Source organism: Eleutherodactylus coqui, chromosome 13 (assembly GCF_035609145.1).
Source record: "Eleutherodactylus coqui strain aEleCoq1 chromosome 13, aEleCoq1.hap1, whole genome shotgun sequence".
Taxonomy (NCBI): Eukaryota; Metazoa; Chordata; class Amphibia; order Anura; family Eleutherodactylidae; genus Eleutherodactylus; species Eleutherodactylus coqui.
The window spans coordinates 63,466,558-63,492,957 of record NC_089849.1 but is presented as its reverse complement, the minus strand read 5'-3'; the positions used below and the strand labels follow the sequence as shown (position 1 = coordinate 63,492,957).

At 46.7% G+C, this 26,400-nt stretch overlaps 1 protein-coding gene across 1 annotated transcript; it reads right to left on the bottom strand.

Annotated features, from left to right (window-relative positions):
• Positions 1 to 287: 287 nt before the first annotated feature.
• On the bottom strand, positions 288 to 26,398 carry LOC136588069 (lysosomal protective protein-like). Its single transcript, XM_066586978.1, has 15 exons — positions 26,278 to 26,398; positions 22,418 to 22,581; positions 22,077 to 22,188; positions 21,955 to 22,005; positions 21,782 to 21,868; positions 19,248 to 19,403; positions 17,145 to 17,236; positions 15,527 to 15,611; positions 15,315 to 15,406; positions 12,808 to 12,880; positions 12,280 to 12,428; positions 10,697 to 10,772; positions 10,428 to 10,517; positions 3,373 to 3,474; positions 288 to 972 (listed from the first exon to the last, which is right to left on the bottom strand). The coding sequence occupies exons 2-15, from the start codon at positions 22,579 to 22,581 to the stop codon at positions 889 to 891; spliced, it is 1,413 nt and encodes a 470-aa protein (XP_066443075.1). The 5' UTR covers positions 26,278 to 26,398; the 3' UTR covers positions 288 to 888.
• Positions 26,399 to 26,400: the final 2 nt, after the last annotated feature.

The window sequence follows — 26,400 nt, the reverse complement described above, 5'->3', positions numbered from 1 at the left end:
AGTAATGACAATGATTCCTCTTTAAGCTCCAACACCAATGCAGCAGTAGTTGTGTAGTGTCACAGAAAAGGAGAATACACTGCATATTTGTTGCACTAGTCATGACAATGGACAGATTTACATGGAGAACATGCCCGTTTTCAGGTAGAACTTGTACCCAAGAAGCGTTGCCTCCTCATTCTAGTGATTAAGGGTCTCTGCAGCAAGACCCCCCACTGACCAACACTTGTCTCTAGGACGTATTAAGTTAGCTTCAAATGCAGTTATGGTTTAAAAATGCAACCCAGTAAAATTAAGACATTTGTTTTATTGACGTTAGCAATACCCTAGTCCATAGGGAGAAAACCGAAAAACAAACCCAAAACAGTGAAAAAAAATCACTGTGTGACATACAGCAGTAAGATGTGGGAAGGGGTGTCACATGATCGGAATCAACGTTCTTACATCTCTTATAAAAGGAAACTTTAAGAAAAAAAAAGCCACACAAAACCTATTGATGCCCCAGCCTCAGATCTTGAGCAGCAGACCCCAGCCAATCAACTATTGATGACCTATCCTGAGATTAGGTCAATGGGTTTTCATGCTAAACACTCTTTAAAGTCAGTGACGTTAGGTCAGACATCTTTGCAATTTATTCATACATAAAATCAGATTGAAGAAGTTGTGAAAACTTATTTCAGTGCCAACAATCACCCTGAGACAATGACCCGTTTATAAGAGACACAAGAACGCTTATAGTGAGGAGAACAGAAGTTTGGTCAAGGAACTGGAGCTCCAGCAGTTTTAGATCCGTTGAAGAGAAGAGACTTCCGACTGGGCACTCCCTGGGTCTTGAAGGCTGTAACCCCCTAATAAATATTGTGCAGAATGAGCAGCGGTAGTCAGGCTTTAGAAAGGCTCGTTGTTAATAAAGCGGCTGAACACGACAAAGGCAGGACTTGGCTTGTCTGTAGGCACCATATGACCGGCTCCCTGCAAGAGAAGAGGGGATAAGTGACTATAGAGCTGATGTCCTGCAAAGAGATGGCATGCGGTGGAGGGTTGGACAGGTATAGCTAGCTTATGAGGCGTTACTGAAGCTCCAAGAGACCTTTCACGTGTGCAAAACATTTTAGTATGCACCTTAAGATACAGAACATTCTGCATGTATACACGTGGGTTATGAGTGGAAGTCTGCAGCAGCAGTTAAGCTTTGTCTTTAGGTGCAGACTCAAAATATTCTGCATGTGTGAAAAGTCCTATATAGACTTCAATGGTTCGAGTCAGATCTTTAACCCCTCAAGGATGTGGCCCTTCCCTGCTGTTAAAAAAAAAAAAAAAAAGTGGGACAACCCCTTTAAAGGCGTCATGGCATTGATTTCAGTGGTAAAAGCAATTGTTGACACTTCAAATTAAGTGATTCAAAGTGTCAACAGAATCCCCACCCATGAGGCATTTATGACACAGCTACAGGATGTTAGAAACAGCGCAAGATGGCAATACCACCAAGTGCCAGAAGCAAGTTTCTTGGGATCTCTACAGCCTAGCACAGGGGTGTCAAACTCATTTTCACTGAGGGCCACATCGGGCTTATGGTGACCTTCAAAGGGCCGATTGTAAGACAGTATAGTAAGGGCTTGTTCACACAAGCGTATTTGCGTACATAATATGCAGTGAATAGAAGCCATTGATTTCAGTGAGTTCAGTCACATGATGTACATTTTCACACAGCATGACCTATTTTGTTGCGTACTACGCACCCCAATAGGCCATTGAAGTGAATGGGCCGTGCAAATATGTGGTGAATGCGCAGGAAACCCATGTATTCACTGCATATTTGGGCACCATCTCAGTGAGCCCATCTGCGTTCTTTTTTCCGTGCCTAAATATGCAGGCATTAGCAATTTTTGATTGCGCAAATACACAGCGTATTTGTGCTACCGAAATACCCATGTGAACAAGCCCTAATAGTGACCCCCCCAGCAGCCACCATTAACCCCCCCCCCTCCTCCAGCAGCCACCATTAACCCCCCCCCCTCCTCCAGCAGCCACCATTAACCCCCCCCTCCTCCAGCAGCCACCATTAACCCCCCCCCCTCCTCCAGCAGCCACCATTAACCCCCCCCCTCCTCCAGCAGCCACCATTAACCCCCCCCCCCTCCTCCAGCAGCCACCATTAACCCCCCCCCCCCTCCTCCAGCAGCCACCATTAACCCCCCCCCCCCCTCCTCCAGCAGCCACCATTAACCCCCCCCCCCTCCTCCAGCAGCCACCATTAACCCCCCCCCCCTCCTCCAGCAGCCACCATTAACCCCCCCCCTCCTCCAGCAGCCACCATTAACCCCCCCCCTCCTCCAGCAGCCACCATTAACCCCCCCCCCTCCTCCAGCAGCCACCATTAACCCCCCCCCTCCTCCAGCAGCCACCATTAACCCCCCCCCCTCCTCCAGCAGCCACCATTAACCCCCCCCCCTCTCAGCAGCCACCATTAACCCCCCCCCCCTCTCAGCAGCCACCATTAACCCCCCCCCCTCTCAGCAGCCACCATTAACCCCCCCCCCTCTCAGCAGCCACCATTAACCCCCCCCCCTCTCAGCAGCCACCATTAACCCCCCCCCCTCTCAGCAGCCACCATTAACCCCCCCCCCTCTCAGCAGCCACCATTAACCCCCCCCCTCTCAGCAGCCACCATTAACCCCCCCCCCTCTCAGCAGCCACCATTAACCCCCCCCCCTCTCAGCAGCCACCATTAACCCCCCCCCCTCTCAGCAGCCACCATTAACCCCCCCCCCCCCAGCAGCCACCATTAACCCCCCCCCCCCTCTCAGCAGCCACCATTAACCCCCCCCCCCCTCTCAGCAGCCACCATTAACCCCCCCCCCCTCTCAGCAGCCACCATTAACCCCCCCCCCCTCTCAGCAGCCACCATTAACCCCCCCCCCCTCTCAGCAGCCACTAATACCATTAACACCCCCCTCGGCAGCAACCACTAAATCCCCCCCCCCCCCCCAGCAGCCACCATTAGCCCCCCTAAACCACATACTTACCTCCTCCTTGCTGTCTGCACTGCTTCCCCTCCGCTCACATATTAACATTTTCCACATCACTTCTGCTTATTCAGCAGTTCCAGCAGCCTGATTGGTTGTTTGGGTTGGCTGATTCACCAAGCAACCAATCAGGTTGCTGGAATTGCTGAATAGGGCAGAAGTGTTGTGAAAAATGTTAATATGCCAGCGGGGAGCTGCAGCACTCCAGCTGGTAATAGCTTAGTGGTGAGCAGCGTCGGCACGCCGCGGGCCACATGAAACGAGGCAGCGGGCCGGATTCGGCCCGCGGGCCTTGTGTTTGACACATGTGGCCTAGCAGAACAGCTCTTCCAAAGATTTACAGTACCTTGATTGTAAGGAAAGTCAGGTTGTTAAACTCCTTCACAAAACCTCCGATCTGCTGCTGGTCTCCATCGGTAAAGAGCCACGGCCGGCGCTGTACCTTCAGCTAGACATTGAAAGAAGGTTGGTCAGAATACTAGACCACAATTAGTGATTGTAGTAGAACATTTAAATACTCTATATTGGAACTATAATATAGCCAGTAGGCAAGGGATTTCCATGATATAATGGAAGATGCACCCATTCCCCAGCACATGTCACATGCTTAAAGGGGTTGTCCCGCGCCGAAACGGGTTTTTTTTTTTTTCTCAATAGCCCCCCCCGTTCGGCGCGAGTCAAACCTGATGCAGGGATTAAAAAAAAAAAAAAAAAAACCAGGTAGTACTTACCCGAATCCCCGCGCTCGTGTGACTTCTTACTTACCTTGTGAAGATGGCCGCCGGGATCTTCACCCTCGGTGGACCGCAGGTCTTCTGTGCGGTCCATTGCCGATTCCAGCCTCCTGATTGGCTGGAATCGGCACACGTGACGGGGCGGAGCTACGAGGAGCCGCTCTCTGGCACGAGCGGCCCCATTCAGAAGACAGAAGACAGGACTGCGCAAGCGCGTCTAATCGGGCGATTAGACGCTGAAGATTAGACGGCACCATGGAGACAGGGACGCCAGCAACGGAGCAGGTAAGTGAATAACTTCTGTTTGGCTCATATTTAATGCACGATGTATATTACAAAGTGCATTAATATGGCCATACAGAAGTGTATACCCCCACTTGCTTTCGCGGGACAACCCCTTTAAGGGGTTGTCCAGCCATGGCAAATTTGTATGCATTACAATACCCTCCTACGTACACATAAAAATTGCCGAGTTAAATGTCTAACAAAGATACTCTTGGAACGTGCGGGGAATGGGTGCCCCCTGGAAACAGTCCATGATCTTTTCATACATCAGAAATTATAACCCACACATAGTATGCCTCCAAGAGATGCATATGATCTCAGAGAAAAGTCAGACAACTACGGAAACCATGGGTCCAATGGTCCCTACACTCCACAGTCATCTTAAGTCAGAGGAGTATCAATACTAATTCACAGACGACTAAGATGGGAAACGGAACGTACAGTCAGGGATCCAGAGGGCAGATATGTCTTTATTCAGGCGTGGATAGACTCTCTCCCCTATGTACTTATGGGAATGTACCTCTCCCCACCGGCCAATATAGCAATCCTTCATCAAGCGGCCCAATTTGCCCCTCAATACCCCAACGCCTCTGTACTATGCATGGGTGATTTGAACCTGGTGCTAGACCCCCAGATGGACAGGTTCAGCGTCCCCCAGGCCCACGCAATCCAGGCTAACCCCTCGCCTCTGGCATTGTTCCTACAGGAGGTCGGAGGGCAGGACATCTAGAGAGTTAGACGACCAGCGGCTCGGGATTAATGTCACTCAGTCGTCAGGAACGCCCTTTCCCGAATAGGCTACTGTCTTGGGAACGTAAGGCTATGCACTGCAATAACCCACATTGAGCATCTCCCCAGGGGCATATCAGACCATTCCCCCATATATATGGAAATTTCCACATCAGATGCACATGCCCATCGGCATAGTTGGCAGGTACATCCATTCTGGTTAAGCCTGTATGGCACAAATGACAGGATCCATAACCAACTCACTACCTTTCTGGAACTGAATCAGCCGGATGCTGACCCGGTATTGCTGTGGAAGACACTAAAGGCCTTTTTACAAGGCGCTTTAAAATCATCCATCTCATATATAAAAAGGGAATCTTCTATGCTAGAACGCGAGATGGGCGTCCCAATACGTGCGCCTAGAGGCAACCTACGTTGCGGACCCATCCGATGAACACAGAACAATGGCTAAGACAAGGAAGTCAATACCCAAGTCCCTTACAAGAAAAAGCCCGCAGAGCATCCTTTGTAAAACAAGGATTTTATGAACTTGGCAATCAATCCAGTAGTTTACTAGCCCACCTGGTACACCAAAATTTGGCATAGCCACGAAAAGTCGATAGGAGCGTGATTTCAGCGTTTCTATAGCGAGCTATACGCCACTGGATTCCACGCCACAAGAACTCGTGAGCTTCCTATCACATCTCAATTTCCCCACACTAACCCCGGCTCAACAGACACTAATAGATGCCCCATTTACATTGGCTGAACTTACAGAAGCTCTTAGGGAGATGTCCAGCGGTAAAGCCCCAGGCCCGGACGGCCTACCAATAGGAGTATATACAAAGTATCAAGAACTCCTTCTACCCACATTACTAGCGACCTACAACGCAGCCTATAGTAACTCCCTGCCCCATCCTTCTATGAGGCCACTATCATACTCCTCCTGAAACCAGGGAAAGACACGCTAGATTGTGGCTCCTACAGGCCCATCTCCCTCAATTCAGATTATAAGATCCTAACTAAAATGTTGGTCCGGCGCCTTAACATCATTCTAGATCTAATACATCCAGATCAAACCGGCTTTATGCCGGGCAAATCTATGCGAGAAAACCTGAGACGAGTCCAGGTAGTAATGCAAGTCGGGTTAGAGAGGAAAATGGACTGGGCCCTGGCCTCCCTAGACGCCGCCAAAGCCTTTGACTTCATTGAATGGCCCTTCCTGCTCCAGGTGCTGAAGAGATTTGGGTTCGGAGATAGGGAGATCCATTGAATGAATCTAATATATAAAACACCCGTGGCAGCAATCTCAGTGAATGGCACCTGCTCTCCATACTTCCCCCTGTTTAGGGGTACGAGACAGGGATGCCCTCTCCATTTCTCTTCGCCCTGGCTATGGAGCCACTGGCCATTATGCTCTGGACGTGCCCAATTTATCACAGAATTGTAATAGGAGATCGGGAGGACCGCGTAGCGCTATACGCCGACGACCTCCTGCTTTTCATGTCTGACCTGATGATCTCCCTGCCCCGAGCCATGGACATGATTAACAAATTTGGACTTTACTCAGGTCTACACATTAATTGGTCAAAATCTGCCCTAATGCCAGTCTCTGTACAGAACCCCCTGCGGCTCACGGACACTCTGTGGCATACAAGTCTCCAATGACTTTAAATACCTGGGAGTTGAAATCACCAACACAAGCCAAACCCTGGATTTGAACATATTTTCCCTGTTAGACCTTTATAGGTCTAAGTTTCGAGTCTGGAGATCGCTGCCCCTGTCAGTTGCAGGCCGTATTAACCCAATTAAAATGATAGTCCTACCCAAGTGTCTTTACATCCTGCAGCACATCCCCGTGCCAGTCCCGATGAGATTTTTCCAGACTATGAACTCTTATGTCCTCTTTCATATGGGGAAGCTCCCGCCCAAAAATCAAAATCTCTACACTCCAGAGACCCAAAGGCAGTGCCGGGTCAGCACGTCCAGACTTATTCCTATATTACATAGCTGGTCAATTGCTCCACTTAAAATGCTGGTTGAGTGACGGCCCATTGCCCAACTCGGAGTCCCATTTGGCCTACACCTTAAATATCTCCAGCCTATGGCCGGTACTGGGGTTTCCCACCACGGTGAGGGGTAAGATGCTACCTATCCACAAACTGGCTATGCAAGTTTGGCATCAGGCTAGAGAGGTGAGCGGGTTCTCCGACATAATCGCAGATATGCCTTTGTGGAGAAATTCTGGGTTGGGGGGGGGGGGGTGGGGGTGGAACTACTGCCACTGATTGATTTGGAGACATGGGAACAGTACGGGATTGCTAGTCTAGGTGATTTATACAACTCTAATGTTCTACTATCCTTTAAGCAACTGCAGAACCAATATCAAATACCCCGAACCCATTTTTTACAAATACCTGCAGATTCAGCATGCGCTCCAGATGCAGTTCCCACCTGCGAATAGCACCATATCCCATTACCCACTAATAGGAATACTACAATCACAAGGCCCCCGGGGACTCATCTCAACACTGTATTCCCACTTAACTTCAAAAGCCGCCCGAGAGATCCCCCGCCCTAGCTAAATGGAAGTCCCCAATTCCAACACTGATGGAAGAAACATTTCAAGAAGTCCTAGAATCACCTTTATTAGTCTCGCCGTCAGCAAACAAAATGATCCAACTATATATAGTCCATCAATGCTATCTTACCCCGGCGAGACTATACAAGATGGGTTGGCACCCATCCACACAATGTATTCGATGCACATGCGCCGATTTCTGGCACGTGATCTGGGACTGTCCGTCAGTCTGGACATACTGGGGTGAGGTTACAAACTTACTCTGTGGTCCTTGATATCCCGGTTCCCATTACCCCAGAAATCTGCTCATTTGGTATTCTTGATGCAGAACAATGGCAGCACTATGATAGAATCTTCTTGCGAGAAGTTCTATTTCTAGCTAGAAAAGTTATCGCGCTGAGATAGATGGACCAGAGGGGCCAGACCCTGGCACTATGGAGAAAAGTTACTAACTCAACCATACCCTATAACAACCTAGTCTACAAAGCACGTAAATGTCTGGACAAATTCCAAAAAGTGTGGGGCCAATTGTGCGATTCGTTGCTAACCTTGTTTCAACCACTCACCTTGGCCATAACAGCGCTACACGGACGACATTAAGGGCCTGACAGCACTGTAGTCAGATCGGGGGGGCCTGGCCCCTGCGCTCGGCCACCCACCTAGAGGCCCGCACCAAAGAACACCCTGCTAACCCCGCTTTATACTATGGTGTTCCCTTCCCATAGTTGTATTTATTCGCAGATGTACATACATATATACACTCTTACAACAGACATATACCCTCCACTATGCACTCCATCGTATCACCCCTCCCCCTTTACAAACTCTTATCACCCCCCCGTATTCACTCCTTTTCTCCCTTCATCTCCCATTTGCGAAATGCACCAGATTTTGTATATATTGTAAGTTGTAAAGCCAACTGGCCTCCAACCCATATGCATGACTCTTCCATAAAGCAAGAAAAATCTTTGCAGTACAAAGTAAACATGTCAAACAACAAGATTAAAAAATTTTAAAAAAAGAAAGAAACAGGCATATTAGCTATAATGTCTGCTGTGCTTTACAATGCTTAATGAAAAGGAAATAAGTATTCTTAAAAAAAAAGAAAAAGATAATTTCACCCTGCGTTGCCGGACAACCCCTTTAAGGTATTTCCTGAGGGGCAGTGTGAGATTTTATAGACATAGCAAGATATTAAGTTTTAGCATATTTGGAACATATGAAGTAGTAATACAGAAACCACATTTCTCTAGACTATCCTGTGTTTGAGAATTAATGGGTGCCCCATACACATCGCCCCATCTACTCTGTCAGGGGCATTCATTGCCCTCACCATTATAAAACTTTCTAACACTAGAGGGATCTTAAGAGTGCAGCAAACATTCTTAATTTCTCACGTCATAGGCTGTAAGCCCCCTCTAGTAGCTGCACTTCTCTACCAAGTGCTCTTAAAGAAATCCATCACAAAAGATACAATTAATTCTACAGGCATCATGTGCAGAGCAGGAGGAGCTGAGCAGATATACGGAGGCTTCCCATAAGACTGTTATTTATCCTAATCCCTGATCATTCTGTTCTTAGGATTTAGGTCCCATTGGCCCTCTATCAGTGATTGACACCCGTGTTTAGTCATACAGCGAAGGCTGTCAACATGCAGCCTTGGATTTAAAGGGGATCTGTAATCGTGAACATTGTGCCCAAACTACATGTCTGGGCAGGGAATTTGGGACTCTGGAGCAAACAAAAGCTGCCTTTTATCATGCTATGCAATGTCTAGATACAGGTTTACTGGAGAGAGACTGCAGATAGGTCAGTGTAGAGCCAACAAGAAGTTTCTGTATGCATTTGTCATAACCAAAAAAACCCCCAAAAAACAATTTTCTGCACAATAAAAGGTCCCCGAAGAAGTCAATGGGGGTCCACAAATGTGTATGCAATAGAAGATGCACGAAGCACTGGGTCTTCTGCAAAAAGCACACACCTAAAACTAAGGGCATATACACACACACCCGGTCGATATACGCTGCCCCTTTCTGCAAGGGGTGGAGGTGGGACAGGAGCTAGCGCACTGAGCTCCCCCCCCCCCCCCCCCCAATTGCAAACAGTGGCGAGGGGGCGGGGCACAGCTCCCAGCCGATCCCACCTCCTCCCCTTGCAGAGAGGGGCAGCATATATCAGTCGGGCGTAAAAACCCGATCGATCTACGCCCGTCTGAATAAGCCATAAAGTTTAATTAGACATTTGAATTAGGGAGTCTGCCGTACGCAAACAATCAGGCCTGGTGGGTGCAAGTAAAGTAAAAATACACCAATGTGTGTGCAAAATATCTGCAGACATGCAGCACTAAAATGCATGTCAATCTGCTTACGCTCGTGTGAAGCTGGCCTTAGGGTGGGTTTCCAAAGGACAAATGTTGCTGAAAGCGCTCAGTGCAGTGAATGGTCAGTGTACAAGTGACAGTTCGTGTCCTTTTAATGGTTAATGATGTGTTGCAGGTCAGCCGAGCACAGAATTTATTGTCACGTCGAAGACACATCGCCCGTTTACAGCAGAAGATAAACCGGTGACTGTTTTGAGGAGAGCTGAAACAAAAGTAATAAGTTATGGCTTATTGGAAGCCACGTTTAGGGCGAATGCCACGGACGGAATCGCTACGCATTTCCTGCTGCGGAAAACCACACGTGACTTCTGCAGCTATTAGGTTCCATTGAATCTAATAGCTTTCTGCCTGCCGATGCCCACATGCAGAATTCTACTGTGGATTTCCGCAGCGGGAGGAAAAAAAAAAAGTGGTCTCGGCCTGTTCTATTTTCCGCAGATTTACACCACGGAAGGTCTCCATTAATATAGCATTAGTGGAAACCACGGCACTCTGATTACACGCAGGCACTTTGTTTTTAGTCATGTGACTCCCGTGTCACAAATCCACAGGTGTATCCTGCATCGCTCGTGGGCATGAGCCCTCATACAACTCTATCACATTAACTCGATTGAGCAATTTGGACAATTGTTCTGCGCAAGGCAATGCTGGGATTGCTGATAAACATGCATGAGGCAGTGTACAGGATTTACCTTCTGCTGCAGAGAATCCACAAACCACTCATCACCCAGGAAGTTACAGGCCAAGTCTACATCTCCATTATACACCAGAATGTGGTATTTCTAAAAGGGAGGAAAAAAAAACCAAAAAAAAAAAAACCATAGACTTGTGTCAGAAATCTAGTCCGATCCAATTCAGATAGTAACTTGATAAAAGTTAACTACAGTTCTGTACAAGATCACATTACTGGTAGAAAAATAAAAACCCACCACACTCTAATGTATTTTCTACAGTCACTTACCAGAGTGCTGAGCAACTTCAAGTAATGGTCCTTCATGGTTTCGTATACGCGCCCATAATACCTGTATACATCAAAACTGCAGAAACCATATAGATTACCATCATTTTGAGTGCAGTGTCAAACGTACAAGACATTTTAAAAAGTTGCACAGGTCTGACTACAGGCAGAGACCATCGAGGCACACTACAGCAGTCTGGGTGGTCACTTGTATATGCACCTTCTGTTTATCAGGCTTGGACTACCATTACAAGACTTGCACCACAAGTTAGGAAACCTACCGTACAATAAGGCAGATTCCCATTGATTGGAACGCTAAGTTTTAAAGTCTGTGAGACAAGATTTCTGGTGCCATACAACTACACAACGTACCTCCTAATCAAATCCTAAATCCAGGAAGCTCTCATCTGATAGAGCGAATTTTGAAATGCATGTTGTGTAGGAAGCACATTCGTAGAGTTACACCATACGCACAAAACTTGGCTTCCTTATGAAACTTTTCTAGATGTTCTGTTTTTGTATACAACTTTCTTAAAGAACTCACCAGGTTAAATGCCACTGGTTGATCACTTAACCCAATTACAAGTTGTGAGAAGTGCAATATTTATGTGCTGCCATCTAGTGGACACAGCAAAATAGATTACCTTATAATTAGGAGGGAACACACTAGTAAGGCCCAACATCCATAGGCAGATTTGATTTGCGGAATCTGCACACCCGCAATTCAAAGTGCCCTTAGGGAAGTGTTGGCATCTGCAACTGAATTTAAGCATGTGAATTCGATTTGCGGACAGTTTGCTGCGGAAAACAAGTCGCAGCACGCTCATTTCTGGATAATCTGCTGTTAGAACAAAAGATCAGGCAGTTGGATTTCATTCTCAATCCAGATATCTGCCATCAGGGGAACAATCAGTAGGCCCTCCATACATATTAGATGACTGTCTTACCCTTCTGAAATTGGTGGCTTTAGCCTACAATATTCTAGCATTTGGCCCATCTAGAGTTAGTTTCCCCTTATGCAAGTGTTAAAATACTCCCCCTCCTGCTGTAGAAAGTGTTAGACCTGTTTTATTTGTTAGTACCTCCAGTAAGTGAATCAAGTATAACATACAGATTTAGCAATTGTTAACATGACATACACAACTCAATGTTGAGTTGTGTATTACATTGTAGTTATAACATGTCAAATGTTACATTTGCAGCATCTGTAACGTGTTACTTCTAGGTTAACCAAGATATCACTTCCTCTACAAGTGAGACTATGCAAGTTTGAGGTTGTCCAGCTCCGAATGATCTTGAATGACCAGCCTCAGGAGGGCTCTTCACATTAATGTCAGTGGGAACTGTGCCTGCATTACTATGCCAGTCCACTGTAGTGCATGTATGGAGGAGTTGTGCTTTTCTGGCAGCACATCAGCTCCTCAGGTTGACAGCAACCCAGTGATCCGCTGATAAGTTAGGTACCAGTACGCAGCCCCCTGATAAGTCATTTATGACAGTTCCTGAGGCTAGGCCAGTCATTCAGAGCCAACTAGGCCATTGAGAAAAGCTGATGTCTGTTTTCAATTGCTAGGGAAAATTCTTACCTGCAGACGTCCCACCTGTTGACCTCTGGAGAGATGTGCAGGGCCTTCCTCACAAAGAGGTCATTGAGGTAGTCGCTGGAAGCTGTACTGTTCATACATGGTGGGTCCATTTTAACAGGCTTTTCTATATTAGCTAAAAGAACCAGTTTCTGCACCACAAAGAAAAAAAAGGTCACTGAGATGTAATAGTCAGGTAGGGCATAACAAAAATACACCACAAGGTACTGCTCCAACATGGTAAGGGAGGTCATTGGTTGCCATACACCAGCTCTCCTTCCATGTTTTCTGAAGCTTAGAATGGCAGTCAGGAGGTCTGGTCACTTAGACATTTTAGGCCCACCATTCAGAGTAAGGGTTTCCAAGCAAACTATTGAAACCAGAGCGCCCCTTTAATACCCTATATAGCCAATATCTGATTCAGCTGAGGATGCATCACTAAGACCTCTAGGAAATCCAAGAGGCAACACCTAGATCTTATGTGGCCTTTTAGGAGTTTAATAGTCTACACTGTACATAAAACGCACTTACTTTCTCAAAGTGTACATGCATTTTTGGTGAAATGAATCCTGGGTAATAGACTGCTATGTGGTCTCCTTTATCCCTGCAAAATAGAAGGAGAGATTAGGAAATTCTTACCGGCAAACAAGTTTAACAGGTTACGACTTTAGATGCTTGGCCATACAAAGCCTTAGATCTTTGCATCGTACTTTAAAGTCTAGAATATTAGCTCTCAAAAGGATACTAGGTTCAGAGCCCTGCGTGCAACATGAGGGGTGAAGAACTTGTCAAAAAGACTTTTACTGCTTGGTTCAGTGTTGAGGAATGGAGGTAGCAGCAAGTGGCATCCAGGAGAAAAATCAAAGCCAGTCATGGTCTACTCTTGCTAATGAGGAAGACACAGGGATTGTTCTTTATTAGAGATGAGCGAACGTGCTCGGCCCCGCCCCTTTTTCGCCCAACTACCGCGATTTTCGAGTACTTCCGTATTCGGGCGAAAAAATTCGTGGGGAGCCGTGGCGGCGCGGGGGGGGGGGGGGGGGGGGGGGGGGAAGAGGGCTGCAACAAGTCCTGCTGGCTTTATCCAGTCATGGGTCCCCTTTGTAGATCTCAGCAAATAGTGAACATTTGTCATCAAGATTGCGCCTGCAGTCAGTCATAAGTGGCATACAAGAATTCTAGTCAAGTTAGCTTTTAGGTGTTTGCATCTGTTTAAATGTGACATTGCATCAAACACTCATGAGTTTAGAGTGACAAATTGAGTTTTAGGCCTCTTTCGCATGGGTGACAGCAATCTCCTCACTACAAAAATAAAAAAAAAATATAGAATACTTACCTAGCAGGCTTGGTCTGGGTCCTCCAGTCCTCATTCATCCACAGATCACTTCCTGGTAGCTGGATTCATAAATCCCACCCCCAGGAAGCAATTGCTCCAATTAGCTGAGTAGTGCTGGATGAACCAATCAGAGCAATTGCTTCCTAGGGGCAGGACTTATGGAATAATGAATCCAGCAACATGGAAGTGACCCTCCGTGGGCGAATGAGGACTGCAGGGCTCCTGGCAGGGCCACAGGAGGACCCCGGACCACGACTGGTAGGGCTTAAGCCGCATCACATGAAAACCGTGATTTTTTTAAGTCCTCTATATGCATATGGAATTTGACCAGGTCCTGTGCAGGCGGCCTTAGGCTACAGTATGAATCCCTTTGCTTAAATATAGCCTTGTAGATGTGTAAGCAGAAGCAGTAGCTTCCCGTTGCCTTACAGTTTTACTTAATGCTGCCAGAGTCTGAGTCCTGTCCACAGACCGCAGCATCGATTCACTAAACCGATTCCTTGTGACTTGGCTCATTTTTGAAAACCGCTCCTCATATAAACAGTTATGCAATTCATGCAGATGTTAAATGTACAAGTGCTGATGCCAGGTGTATTTTTTTGTTAAAGCATTGTCCTAACAAGAGTTAACATGCAGATGACTACAGTGATGTGCCGTCTGAGCTTGTGACCATTGTGGTCAATCACTGTGGTCAGCAGCAGCTGCAGCAGTCAGATCTCAGATCGCACTAGCTCAAGCCGACAGGCTCCCTTTAGTGTCCCCCACTTCTGCTCATTTGGAAGCAAGTGAGACCTGGGGACGTTACTGAGCACAGCGATACATAGTCTAGTTAAAAGGTTCGGCATGACTTATTTTATCCATATCAAGTCTTTGCTCATTCTATGTTTAGTGGTTGGTGCCATCAGTTTTAGCAGTCTTTCCTGTACGATTGTGCATACAGAGATAGCAATCAACCAATAAGACCATCCTCAGACTCCTAACTATAGTGTGAGCAGACATTTAAGAAGTAGTTATACAGAATCTTTCCCCATAAAACTATATCAGTCTTAGCTTCTCCCACTGAAAATGCAATCCATTTTGCAGGCAGCATGTAAGAGTAGGAGAGGTTCCCTTTAACCCCCTTCCCGCCCCATGACGTAAGGGTATGTCATGGCAGGCTGGTACTTCCCACAAAGTGATGTACCCCTTACGTTATCGGGATTGCTCGAGATCATGACTGCTCTCACGCTATCCCGCAGCGGGAGGCATTTTGCCTCCCAAAAAATGCAATATAAGTGATCAAAAAAGCCGTATATTCCCCAAAATGGTACCAATAAAAACTACAGCTCGTCTCGCAAAAAATAAGCCCTCGTAGAGCTCCGTATATAGAAAAAAAAAAGTTACAGGACTTTGAATGCAGCAATAGAGGAAAAAAAAAATTATAAAAAAAAAAATTTCCAAAAAAAGGGTTTTTATTGCAAAAAATAAAAATAAAAAAAATCTGCCAGAAATCGTTGTGTCCTGAAGCCCAAAATAGGCCATGTCCTTACTTTATTTTTTAAAACACATTCAAGTGTTTAAGGGAGGGACAGCGACCCATCCCTTTACTGTCCAGACTTGGAAGTCTGATTTGTATAAATATAAACCTACTAAAAATGTACAGTTATGCAGAATTTTGAAGTGGTCATTTTAAGTGTATTGCAGGAAAAGGAATACTGCATACCGGATCTCACCAGGCGCTCCCCCAGCACAGTTCTCATACAGGTTATAGATGTTTAGTCCAGTGCTGTATACATCATGCATGGCCTCTTGTACCTGCATACATACAAACATGCACAACACTGGTTATATGTATATAGCAAGACGTTTAACGAGATTAAACTAATGGCGCTTCCTCGACGGTCCTTCCATACCCAGAAGGAAGCAGACGCTTACCCGCAGGGAGCACTCCGTGTCAGGGCTGTTGTGGAACTGGCAAGTTCCCTCTTTACAGCAGAATTTCTGCAGTTCTGTCCAAAGACTGCAAGAAACAGAACAGAGAGAAGTTGTAAAACATCTACAGCCTTCAGTTATAGCCGTGCACAAGTATAGATGGTCCAGACAATTGAACTACAGGTGATGCCATGAGTATAGCCTGCCCTCCAGAGATACTCCAATGAGCCACCCATCTAGTGTGTAGGACCCCTTTTGCCACGAGTCTAGCTTTGGCCTTTCGAGGCATTGACTCTACAAGACCTCAGAAGCAGATCCTTTAACATCTTGGTGTCAGATACCATAGGTCATCTTCAGAGTCCTGTAAGCTGTAAAGTGGGACCTCCAAGTGACTTTTCTAGCAGATCCTACAGACCAAACAAGCTAGCCTTTGCTCTTGAGGCACATCAATGACTTTGCCACCAGTTGTCTTTTTTTGAACCCCTTTTAGTATGTACTAACTATACTAGGAACAATCCACAAGACCTGCCGTTTTGCGGATGCTCCAATCCAGTCCTCTAGCCATCAATTTATCCACTGGGCAACGTCACTTAGATCCTTCCACATGAACCAGTATATCCCACCTCAGATGCCATTGTAATAAGATAATCAATCTTCACTTAGTGGTTTAATGCTATAGCAGATTGGCACAAGTCTAGCAGCTGCCCGTCTCTCCTTACTGCATAGCAGGAGGTTAGAGCTGATAGTTAATGGAGTTCAGCGAACAATTAAGCTCCTTTAATACTGAAGATTCTCGTTCGCACAAGCGAATGAGCCAGTGATGTCATCGCTAGGTCATTCGCTCTCGTGCAGCCTGTTATGCAGGCAGATTAATAGTTGACTTGTACAATGAGAATTAATCAGCATTTCACATAAGCAAGTGTGAGACACTAAGCCTGGGTTCCCACACAGCGGAATCCCGGCGGAAATCACACGGTTTGGCCGCAGCGAAAAACCGCAAGACTTCCGCTGCTTCAAATCCCCCGGCACTTAGCTGTGGGTTTTGAAGCGGCCCGGCCGCACGCTCTTCCGCTGCCGCAGTGGAGGAAGAAAAAGAATAAGCATGCTGCGGCCGGCTAATCTGCGCTGCAGTGCTGGCTTTGCCACGGCGAATTTGCCATCCCGTGTGGATGAGATTTCTGAGAAATCTCATCCACATGGCCGGCTAATCCCGGGATTAGCAGCTGCAAGCGGATTTTCTGTGGCGAAATTCCGGACGGAATTTTCACAGCAAATCCGCTCCATGTGAACCCAGCCTAACTGATCAGTGCTTAAACTGGAAGAGTCAACGAACCAAGAAGGATTATACTTGCATAATAGGGACAAGTGAGAAGTGAATTCTCATTCGTTGTCCGCTTGCATTTAGACCGAATGATTATCGTGAATTTTTTTTTTTATATAAGTCTCATTGGAATGTTCAAACAAATACTCATGTTTTTATATAGTCACTATCCATTTGCCATCCAGAGACAAAATAACCTGAAGGTTAGAAGTGAAAGGCTGTCCATTACAAGTGGAGTCAACCACGACTGCTGCTAAGGAAGCGCTGCATCATGGGAACAAGGAAAGATTCTTCACTTACGCACTGCCGAGGATTCCATGGTAGTAAGCAAAGAAAACCAGGGAATTGTCATTCGTCTCGTAGCTACTCAGTCCATTGCCAACAGCAATTCCCTAGAAACAAGATACATGAGAAAACCCATTTTCACTTACTTTTGCACTAGTAAAGGGCTCACAACTTGATTATTCAATTCTAAGTGCAAAAGTAAATGACCCACCAAGGTTATGTACCTAATCTAATTCTCTAACTTCCCGATGTTGTACAACCATGAAATTTGGTATTACAATACTTAAGTCCTAAATAGGAAAAGTAAATCTGCAATACTCAGTTCTAAGCGTGAAAATCCACGCCACATGACCGTTCTTTTCTCAAACCATAAAACCTAGTGAAGGCATCTGCATACTGAGGAGAATCTAACTGACCTCTGTGTGCATATACTGAAAGGCTGTAAACTACATAAGGAAGAGGCCATGGACTGCAGGGATGGAGCATGCCTTTAAGGCCAAGAAGGGGCTGCAACCTCAAGTCTGGGGGTAAATCTGAATTTAGAAAAGGGCTTTATCTTTACAGGTAAAGGTGATGTGTGAGGGGTGGCACATTCTGCAGAGGGACATCAGTACATGTAGCCTGAGGAGAATCTAACACTCGTCTGTTTATACATGTATTATTCATTGGTTCCTCTGAACTGACCAGGACTTCAGTACGAACAGTAAACACCTGTAACCAAATTAACTCGGGCGAAGCTGAGCATATCAGCTAGTCTTCATGTATACTGGAACTGGAGAACACATGCAAACCGAAAGGCATGCGTTCCCCACCTACACACCTTCAAAAAAGTCCCTGAAGCATGACATCACAAGAATTTCCCAGATTTCACTGCCTTAAAAAGAACAACTTTAATTCTAAGTGTTAGAAAGTTTTTTTCCGCTGTACTAAAAAAAAATTTTTTTAAACAACTTTCAGCTGCCATAACCATTCCTTCCAACAGTTATGCAAGGGGTTTTTGTGGTACGTTTTGTGTTTATCGGTGCCCTTTTGGAGTACATATACATGCCCTTTTCATTGCTTTTTAAAGTTTTTTTTTTCTTGGACAGGGTGGCCAAGGCTATTCCTGAGTTGTATTTTACCTTCTGCATGATGTTCACGGCGCAGGCTAAATGCAGTTTACTTTGATAGATTGGACCATTGGGCCTCATGTCAACGGGGACAGACCCACAGTGGGTCACCCACACGCGTGTTCCACACCCAATAGGGAGGTATTGGAAACCTGCAGGTATTTAAATACCTGTGGATGTCATTTTTCCCTGAGGCGCGGATTGCGTGTGTGGGAAAACACCCACAGCATGCTCCATTTTAGTGTGGGTCTTCCGCAGGCTTCTATTGAAGCCGTCCGGATCCGAGGCACACCCGCAGCTGAATTCCTGCACTCCAGCGCGGGAGCATGGGAGAGCAGGAATAAAAAATAAAAATAAAAAAATATTTTAAAAAGTGCATGGCACATGCGCGTGGAACGCTGCTGGCGTGCAGAGCACATCCGCCGGGCCGAAGAAAGAAGATCCGGCCACGACGGAGGGCAGATCCGCAGCGTCCGGACAGGTAAGTAATTCTTTTTTAGGCCTTATGTCCGTGGGAAAAGAGGGACCCCCTGTGGGATTCTGCATGAAGAATCCACGGCGGGCCTAATTTTCCCCGTGGACATGAGGCCTTACAGATAACAAAATGATAGCTATATCACTTTGTTTTTTAAATCTAGGAAGGGAGGGATTAAACTTAATGCTGCTGTCAGAAACAGCGACATTTACAGGGTTAACAGCCACCATCAGCATTTACGCCGATCACAGCATCAGCTGTGAGAAATAATCAGCATTGACATAGTCAGTTCCTGATCCTCCTCCATACAGACACAAAATGCACAGGACATTAAGGGGTTAATGACACAGGGCAGACATTTAAGGGGGTTTTCCATGGGAAGAAAACCCCATGTGCTTTCTGCCAAGCCTGCACCACACCTATGCATAGGTTAGGTCTAGATTACAGTAAGGATACTATAATGCAGCCTTTACAGATACCAGATCCCTGCAGACAGACTAGAGTACAAGTCCTAATAGAGGGGACAAGTCTTACTTTAAGATTTATGCTGGAGTCTTGGGAAACCTCCACAGCCAGTGATGGGACATAGACTCCCCCGTAGCTCTCTCCTGTGATGTAAAGGCCATTCTTACTATATTCTGGGAAGAGCCGGTAAAATTCCTTCAATGCCAGAAAGTTATTATGGGCAACCTGTGAAGCAGAGGGGAGGTATGAATCAGGGGAAGAACATAAAGAGTCAGCAGTTTCTGGAAAATGACTACAAAAACATGACAGTTGGGAATCTCAAGATTAGGAGAAAACTGAGCCTTAGGGTGCATTCAGACGACCGTATATCGGCTCGGTTTTCACGCCCAGCCGATAAACGGTATCCTTGTCTGCAGGGGCGGGGGAAATGGAAGAGCCAGGAGCAGGAACTGAGCTCCTGCCCCCTCTCCACCCCCTCTGCACTATTTGCAATGAAAGGAGGCGAGGCAGGGGCGGGGCTAAGTGTCGAGAAATAGAGCCCCGTCCCGCCTCTCCTCATTGAAAATAGTGCAGGCAGAGAGGGGGCGGGAGCTCAGAGCACTGCTCGTGGCTCTTCCATCCCCCCCCCCTGCAGAGAGAGACGACGTATATCGGCTGGACGTGAAAACCCGGCCGATATACGGTCGTCTGAATGCACCCTTAAGGCTATGGAAACACATTACTATGACCCTGCATACATTTTGCATCAAGTTCTCCTATGCATTAACGTCCCTTTAGCAGGAGATTATTATTGTTCAGCGTTGACGAGATTCCCACACTCCCACGAAAACGTGAACGGTAGTCGTCCCATTTAAATGCACTCAGTGACTAAACAAGAACTGTTCAGAAAAAAAAAAAAACTTAGCATGCCGTTCAGTGCAAACCGTGATCGTTCACTTTTGAGCGTACTTGCCCATGTGTAACGGTACAGGAGGGAGCATCACTGGGATGAGTGTTGGGCATAGTTTGGAAATGGGCCATTAGAAAGCCTCATACTTGGTTTGCAGCCTCTCCCATGTTAAAGGTTCTGACTTGAGAGCATTCCAAGCACTGATCAGTTGGTCTCATGAATGCACACAAGTGCAGGTCCCCTCTCAGAGGATTGGTAGCTTAGACATGCCCACTCAATACTACACAGCATATCTCCATGTATTATTTACTAGTGGGGGTAAATTGGTGGCATAACTGATAAGCATGGTGTAGTTGATTACAATACCATCTCTAGAACAAGTGATAAGGTTGGGGGGGGGGGGGGTAGCTCCACTAACAGTTTAAAGGGCCATTTACATGGGAAGAATCACTCAAAATTCATACAAGCAAATGAAATTCAGCGATGATCACCTAGTGTAAATGCACTATTCTTTATTACTGACTGTCAGCACAAAACCAATCACTGAATCGCATGCTTCTCATTCCACGTAGACACTCCCAGCTGCATATAGAAGGTAAAGCACTGAGCGAGAAGCCCACAATCCAGCGGCGGTCTCCGCACAAGCGCCAACAACCTTAGTAGGGATATCACTCATGCAGTTATTTAAACGACAGTCATCGCATGTTAAAGGACGTAATTGTACTACGGCAGATCTGATGGAGATCAGAGCACAAGATTGTAGTACTACAAGGTGTAGGACAGCTGCTGAGATCAGCATGTCCCCAGTCTTACTACAGGTGTATCACTTGTTTTTTTTATCCTCTTATGGCTTGGAGTGAATGCAACAATAACAGCCTGCTTTCCATAGACTGTTCATGTGAGTCTTTTACACAGGGAAGGACAATGTGCAACCTTGAAGACCCTCCAAGAGGTTGTGTCTCAGAAATTCCTCAGTGTGTAATGTGTGTCATACTAGGTTTACTGAAGTAACCAGAGGCCAGGGATTAACCACTGTGATCATGTGCCAAATATGGCAGATCATTCTGTGACCTAGTAAACTGACTAGAGGTGAGCAGAGTTGTCTACATGGGAAGAGGTGACCTTTACGGTGCATTTACACAGGCAGTTTCTGTGTGGTGCAAAATGCACAGAAAAATAACCCATTTTAAATGGCTTTATTTACATATATGTGACTGTTCTCTATTTAAACATCACCCACTCTTCCCTATGGGTGCAAAATTGTATCACTCATCCGACAGGCGGTGATTTTACATAAGAAATAATGGGTGCTTTCCACAAACATGAAAAATTGCAAGTGCAGGGATGAGTTTCTCACAAGATACTTTGCGTTTGCATAAGCTTAAATTAAAGTTTATATGTTTGCAAGTGCAATGCCAGTCTAAGTTTCTCAGACAGATATGGCACTCGCCCACGTAAATGCACTCTTAGCGGTATGCTGCCTAGAACAGAGTTGCTAAGTGCTCTAAGGCTTTGTTGGGGATTCTACAGAGATCTGAACTTTTTTCTGTTGCACTTCATGTTCCGACTTAAGAAAAGCACTCAGTATCACAGCAAACGAGAGGCCAAGAAGATAATCTAGTCAGTCCAACCATATATAAAAAAGGAAGCTTGTGTTACAGAAGTAGAAACCAGTAGTTTCTGTGAGAAGCCCACTGGTGCAGCAGGTTCTTACCGCCGTATCATTGGTCTTATAGTCCTTGTCATCAGAATAGGAGAAGCCCACACCAGCTGGCGCCTCCAGATACAGGACATTCGCAATCTGCAAATGAGAAGAGTTGTATCACACCCAAAAGTGCCAAGAGGAGCATGAAGAAAACCAACATCCCATGGACATCCCATAGTCACCTTGTTCCAGGAGAAGTCATTGTATTCTAGTGTCGCTCCATCGGGCTGGATCTACAGAGAAGGGTCATGAATTAGTGATGGGATACTACAGAGTTCCAATACATCTGCAGGCAATGACGTACCAGGAAGGGACCATGTTCGGTCAACAGTCCATCCAGGGAGCTACAGCCAGGACCTCCGTTCAGCCACAGGACCAGGGGACTAGAGCTGGGATCCTTCTGAGACTCAACAAACCTGGAGATACAGAAGTGCATAGGGATGACGGAGGTCTACCTTTCACATGGATGTAAATCCTTAGTTAATGGATTCTGCAGCAAACCAACATAAAAAAAAATAAATAAATAAAATAGATTTGACGCAGATCTTCCCTGAAATCCATTGGTTTTTGGCTGTGAGAACATCCCCAAGTTAGTGACTGCCTCCATAGTAGTGGTCCTCCAATGTGACAGGGCTTGATACTCACCAGTAGTGGAGGTGCTTTCCTCCAGGTACATTCAAGTAGCCGGAGAACTGTCGGAAAGATGGCTGCTTCTTCAGCCCAGGAAGGTAAGTGATCTCATCTGCAGTAGGTGCGGCATCTACTAGTAGAGCTCCCAGGAGCACCGAGGACAATAGGAATAGATGCATCTATGATGAGAAAGCAAAGTCACAATTAGGGAAGGGGCAATTCTACTGAATATGTTCCTGCACTGTATATCCAGATATTGGATATAAAGGGGTTATCCAGGGAATGCCGTGTTAAAGCTTCTGTGATGGAAAGACATAAGCAGCTCACCTGACCTCCCGCTACCCGTTTCAATGGCAGTCAGTCCTCCTGCTACAGCAATGACCGACAGGGACATGTGACCCCTGCAGTCAGCGCTAGTATATATGAGGAGTCTATGTGCATGGGGCAGTGTGGAGCTACCCTCTGGTCACACGTGACAGTAGTACCATACTATCTGGGTACCAGCTACTTCCTAGATTAGCTTCAAGGGGTTGCCCAGCCACACAGGGTGACAGTGAAAGAAAAGCATCATCATAAAAAAAGCAAAAAAACTAAGCATTGTAAAACACAGCAGTATTCAAAGATGGAGTCATTGTGCTGCAATCCCACAATGCCCTGCACTCTTCTCCCCGCTGTGTGCACGCTCAAGATGACAGGACACATTGACATAAGCAGTGTCTCGGCCCCACCCAGCTCCCGCCCACCTCCATTGAACTAAACAGCAGTCTCTCCTGGCCCCGCCCCCTCTAAGTTCACTCTACAGTAAGGGACATTCCCCTGCAGTAGAGTGAACGTGGAGGGGGCGGGGCCAGGAGAGTATTAGTTCAATGGAGATGGATCAGGTGTGATGCAGCAGCTCTGCAGACGTATCACATCGGCTTAGATACCAAAATAGCAAAGAGTATAGCAGCATCAAAAGCTGCAAAAATAGTAAAAGTAGGGGGAAAAAAACCCTATTACTCCATAAAATCACAAGCAGCAGCAATTTTTATGGAGTAATGAAGTTTTTTCCCCCCTACTTTTACTATTTTTGCATCTTTCAACGCTGCTATACTCTTTGCTATTTTGAAAACCTTTTGTGGGTTGTGGTCCAGACCCCCTTGTATAGCGTGCATATGGTATTAATGTCAGTCTTTTGAGGTGTGGATTTTCCCATTGAGTATGCCGCTGACCACCTTCTATATTTTGGACATCGGCCTGGATACGTCTGCGGGGGGGGGGGGGCGGCGCTGATGGGCTATTGATCTACATTATATTTAAAATTAACCTGCTGCGGAATTAAATCCTTAAATCAACGGGTTTTGTGCAGTTTTGCGGAGTCTTATCCACTTCGCTGCTATAGCTACTGTAAATTGTGCAGAAAGTCTGCCATGTGTAGTTATAATAACCGCCTCCTCATATTGGCGGCTCTAGTAGTAATAGTGACACCCCCCTCCACCACCCATACCGGCGGCCTTAGTAGTAATAGCAAACCCTGTTGCCGCTATGGACTTCAGATGCAGGGAGAGGAAGGGGTTAAATTACTTACTACACACAGACTTCCCCATCTCTGCTGCACTGCTAACCGTGTTGGGATAAAGAAAAAAAAAAAAAAGCAGCCTGTTCTATCTTTTTGTGATCCGCCCTTTGTTTTTAGTGAGTGCGGAGGGGGGTTCCTTCAGCCCTGCAGGGATGTGAGGCTATTTCCACATAAAACTGTCTCACATCCAGGGTTTTCAGATGGATGGCAAGGGTGATATCAGGCCGTGATTCATGGCCCGATAGCAGCCACATGGCCTGAGAGCAGTTACGTTATATTCAAGCGAGTCGGGCTGAGCTGCAATACTGAGCACAGCCACTATGAAGTGTACAGCGCTGTGCCTGGTATGCAGTGAAGCGACAGCAGTGCTCACCCAAGGGCTTGTGCCATTTCAGACAGCTGATCAGTGGGGATTCTGAGCAGCAGCCCAGAATACGCTCATCCATGGGCCAGCTTAGCTTTTCACATTGCTGGTGGGAATTTAAAGGAATGACAGTTTGCCCCCAGACCACCACAAAGAGCCAGCTGAAACGCCATCCAGACACGGCAGCCAATGGCCACACACAAGATTGCCAGCTAGATCATGCAGCCATTGGCTTGCAGGGTTTCAGCTGCAAGCAGTTTTACCATGTGACAGCACAGTTTTAGGCAGGAGTGCATTTATGCAAGGGGTGTTATTTTTTTGTATGCGTGGAAAAAAAAATATATATATATGTAATTCTTTTTTTTTTGTGGGGACGAAATGAATGCACAAAATACAGGCATGTGAAAGAACCCAAGTGTTCCATATACTGTGCACGCCAATACGGTCATGTGACACAGGCCTTAGCGCTCATTCAGGTTCTCTTTACCAAGCCAGGAAGTTCATCTAGAGCAATATTCAGGCACCAGCATGTGCCGTCACCGCTACCATGTTCACCGGAAACTAAGACTCTGTCTTATATTAAATTGTGCCCCAAAAGAGGAGCTAGGTGTTATTTTCAGGGATGTCTTATTATACTTATCTAGCAAGCTCTGGCCGGGTGCTTCCCTTTGCTTGATGAACCAGTCACAGCCATCGCATTGGTTCATCAAGCGCTGCATTGATTGGTTCTCAAGTGCTGCTCAGCCAATCAGAGCCATCGCTTCCTGGAGATGGGATTTATGAATCCCGTAACCAGAAAGTGATCTTCTGTGGGCGAACCAGGACTGCAGGGCACCCGGCAGAGCTCCGGAGAGCAGCGGGAGGACCCGGACGGAGCCTGCTAGGTAAGTATGCCTTTTATTTATGTAATGCAGATAGGGCTTCTATTTAAAGCCTTCCAGAAAAATCACGGTGGGGCTTGTTTTAGGGTAGGTCTTAGTTTCAGGGAAACTAGGTAGATACCTGCACCTGACTTGGCAGGTGGAGCCCAGCAACTAGCAGTGATCAACCTGCGGTTGCAGCAGATCATCCACAGTGAGTACGGGAACCTTTGCTTGGCTCCAGTTGCTGCTAGCAGGTGAGGATATAATACCGCCTGTAGACCGATCACCTGTGCCACCTTCCAGGGCGCTGCCAGTGACTGCATCACCGCTGCAGAACAAGGCATGAAAAAAGCGGCTGGCTGCATGGGGCAAACCAAGGACCACCGCGTCTCCTTAGCTGAAGGGGAAGCTCATGCATGGCTGCGGATTTTGACATAATCAGCACGCCTCATGCCCTCCACATGTAGCAGAAGTGCTGAGGATTTTCTGCACCAAACCCCATCCCATTAGAAGCTGCACTACTGGGGCGGAGTCTGCAGCCGGAGCTCCTCCCACCACCCGATACTGCAGCAACATCTACTGAGCGCCACCATTCATATGATGTGCCAGTCATGTGATTCTGCATCACATGATCAGTGACACTGGGCGCTGCACTCCGGGTACAGCGGCATGAGGAGCTCAGCCTGCAGATCGGGTTTTGATCACTGGATCCCACGTGATCACCCACTCACTGTCAGTACCAGATACTGCCACCCCCCCCTACAACACTTCCACCTCCAACCCCAATGACAATATCTGCACCAAGAGCAAGTGGATCCCCACGGATCAACTATTACTAACCCATCCGGACAGTAGATCACTGATAGGAGTTACCCAGAAACCCCTCTGCAGGCAGCCTGCATAGTGACGGACACAAGAGGGGCGGAGGGACCGTACAACCACTGCGTTACCGACAAGCGGTACAGAAGGAGAGCCGCTTGAAGCAGTCACACCACTAAAGAACGCTACATGCAGGGCTGATGACAGAGAACAATAGATGCGACGCAATAAACAGCCTCCGTTCCCCGCCGGTGTAGCCGCTGCCCTTTACCTTCCTCTCCGCCGGTCACTTCCTCCTTCTTCCCCGAGTTCTCGCTTCTTTATACGATTGCTGTCATGTGATCTAATCCCGTGACTGTAGGTCACGTGCCTCGGCGCAGGAACTACAACTCCC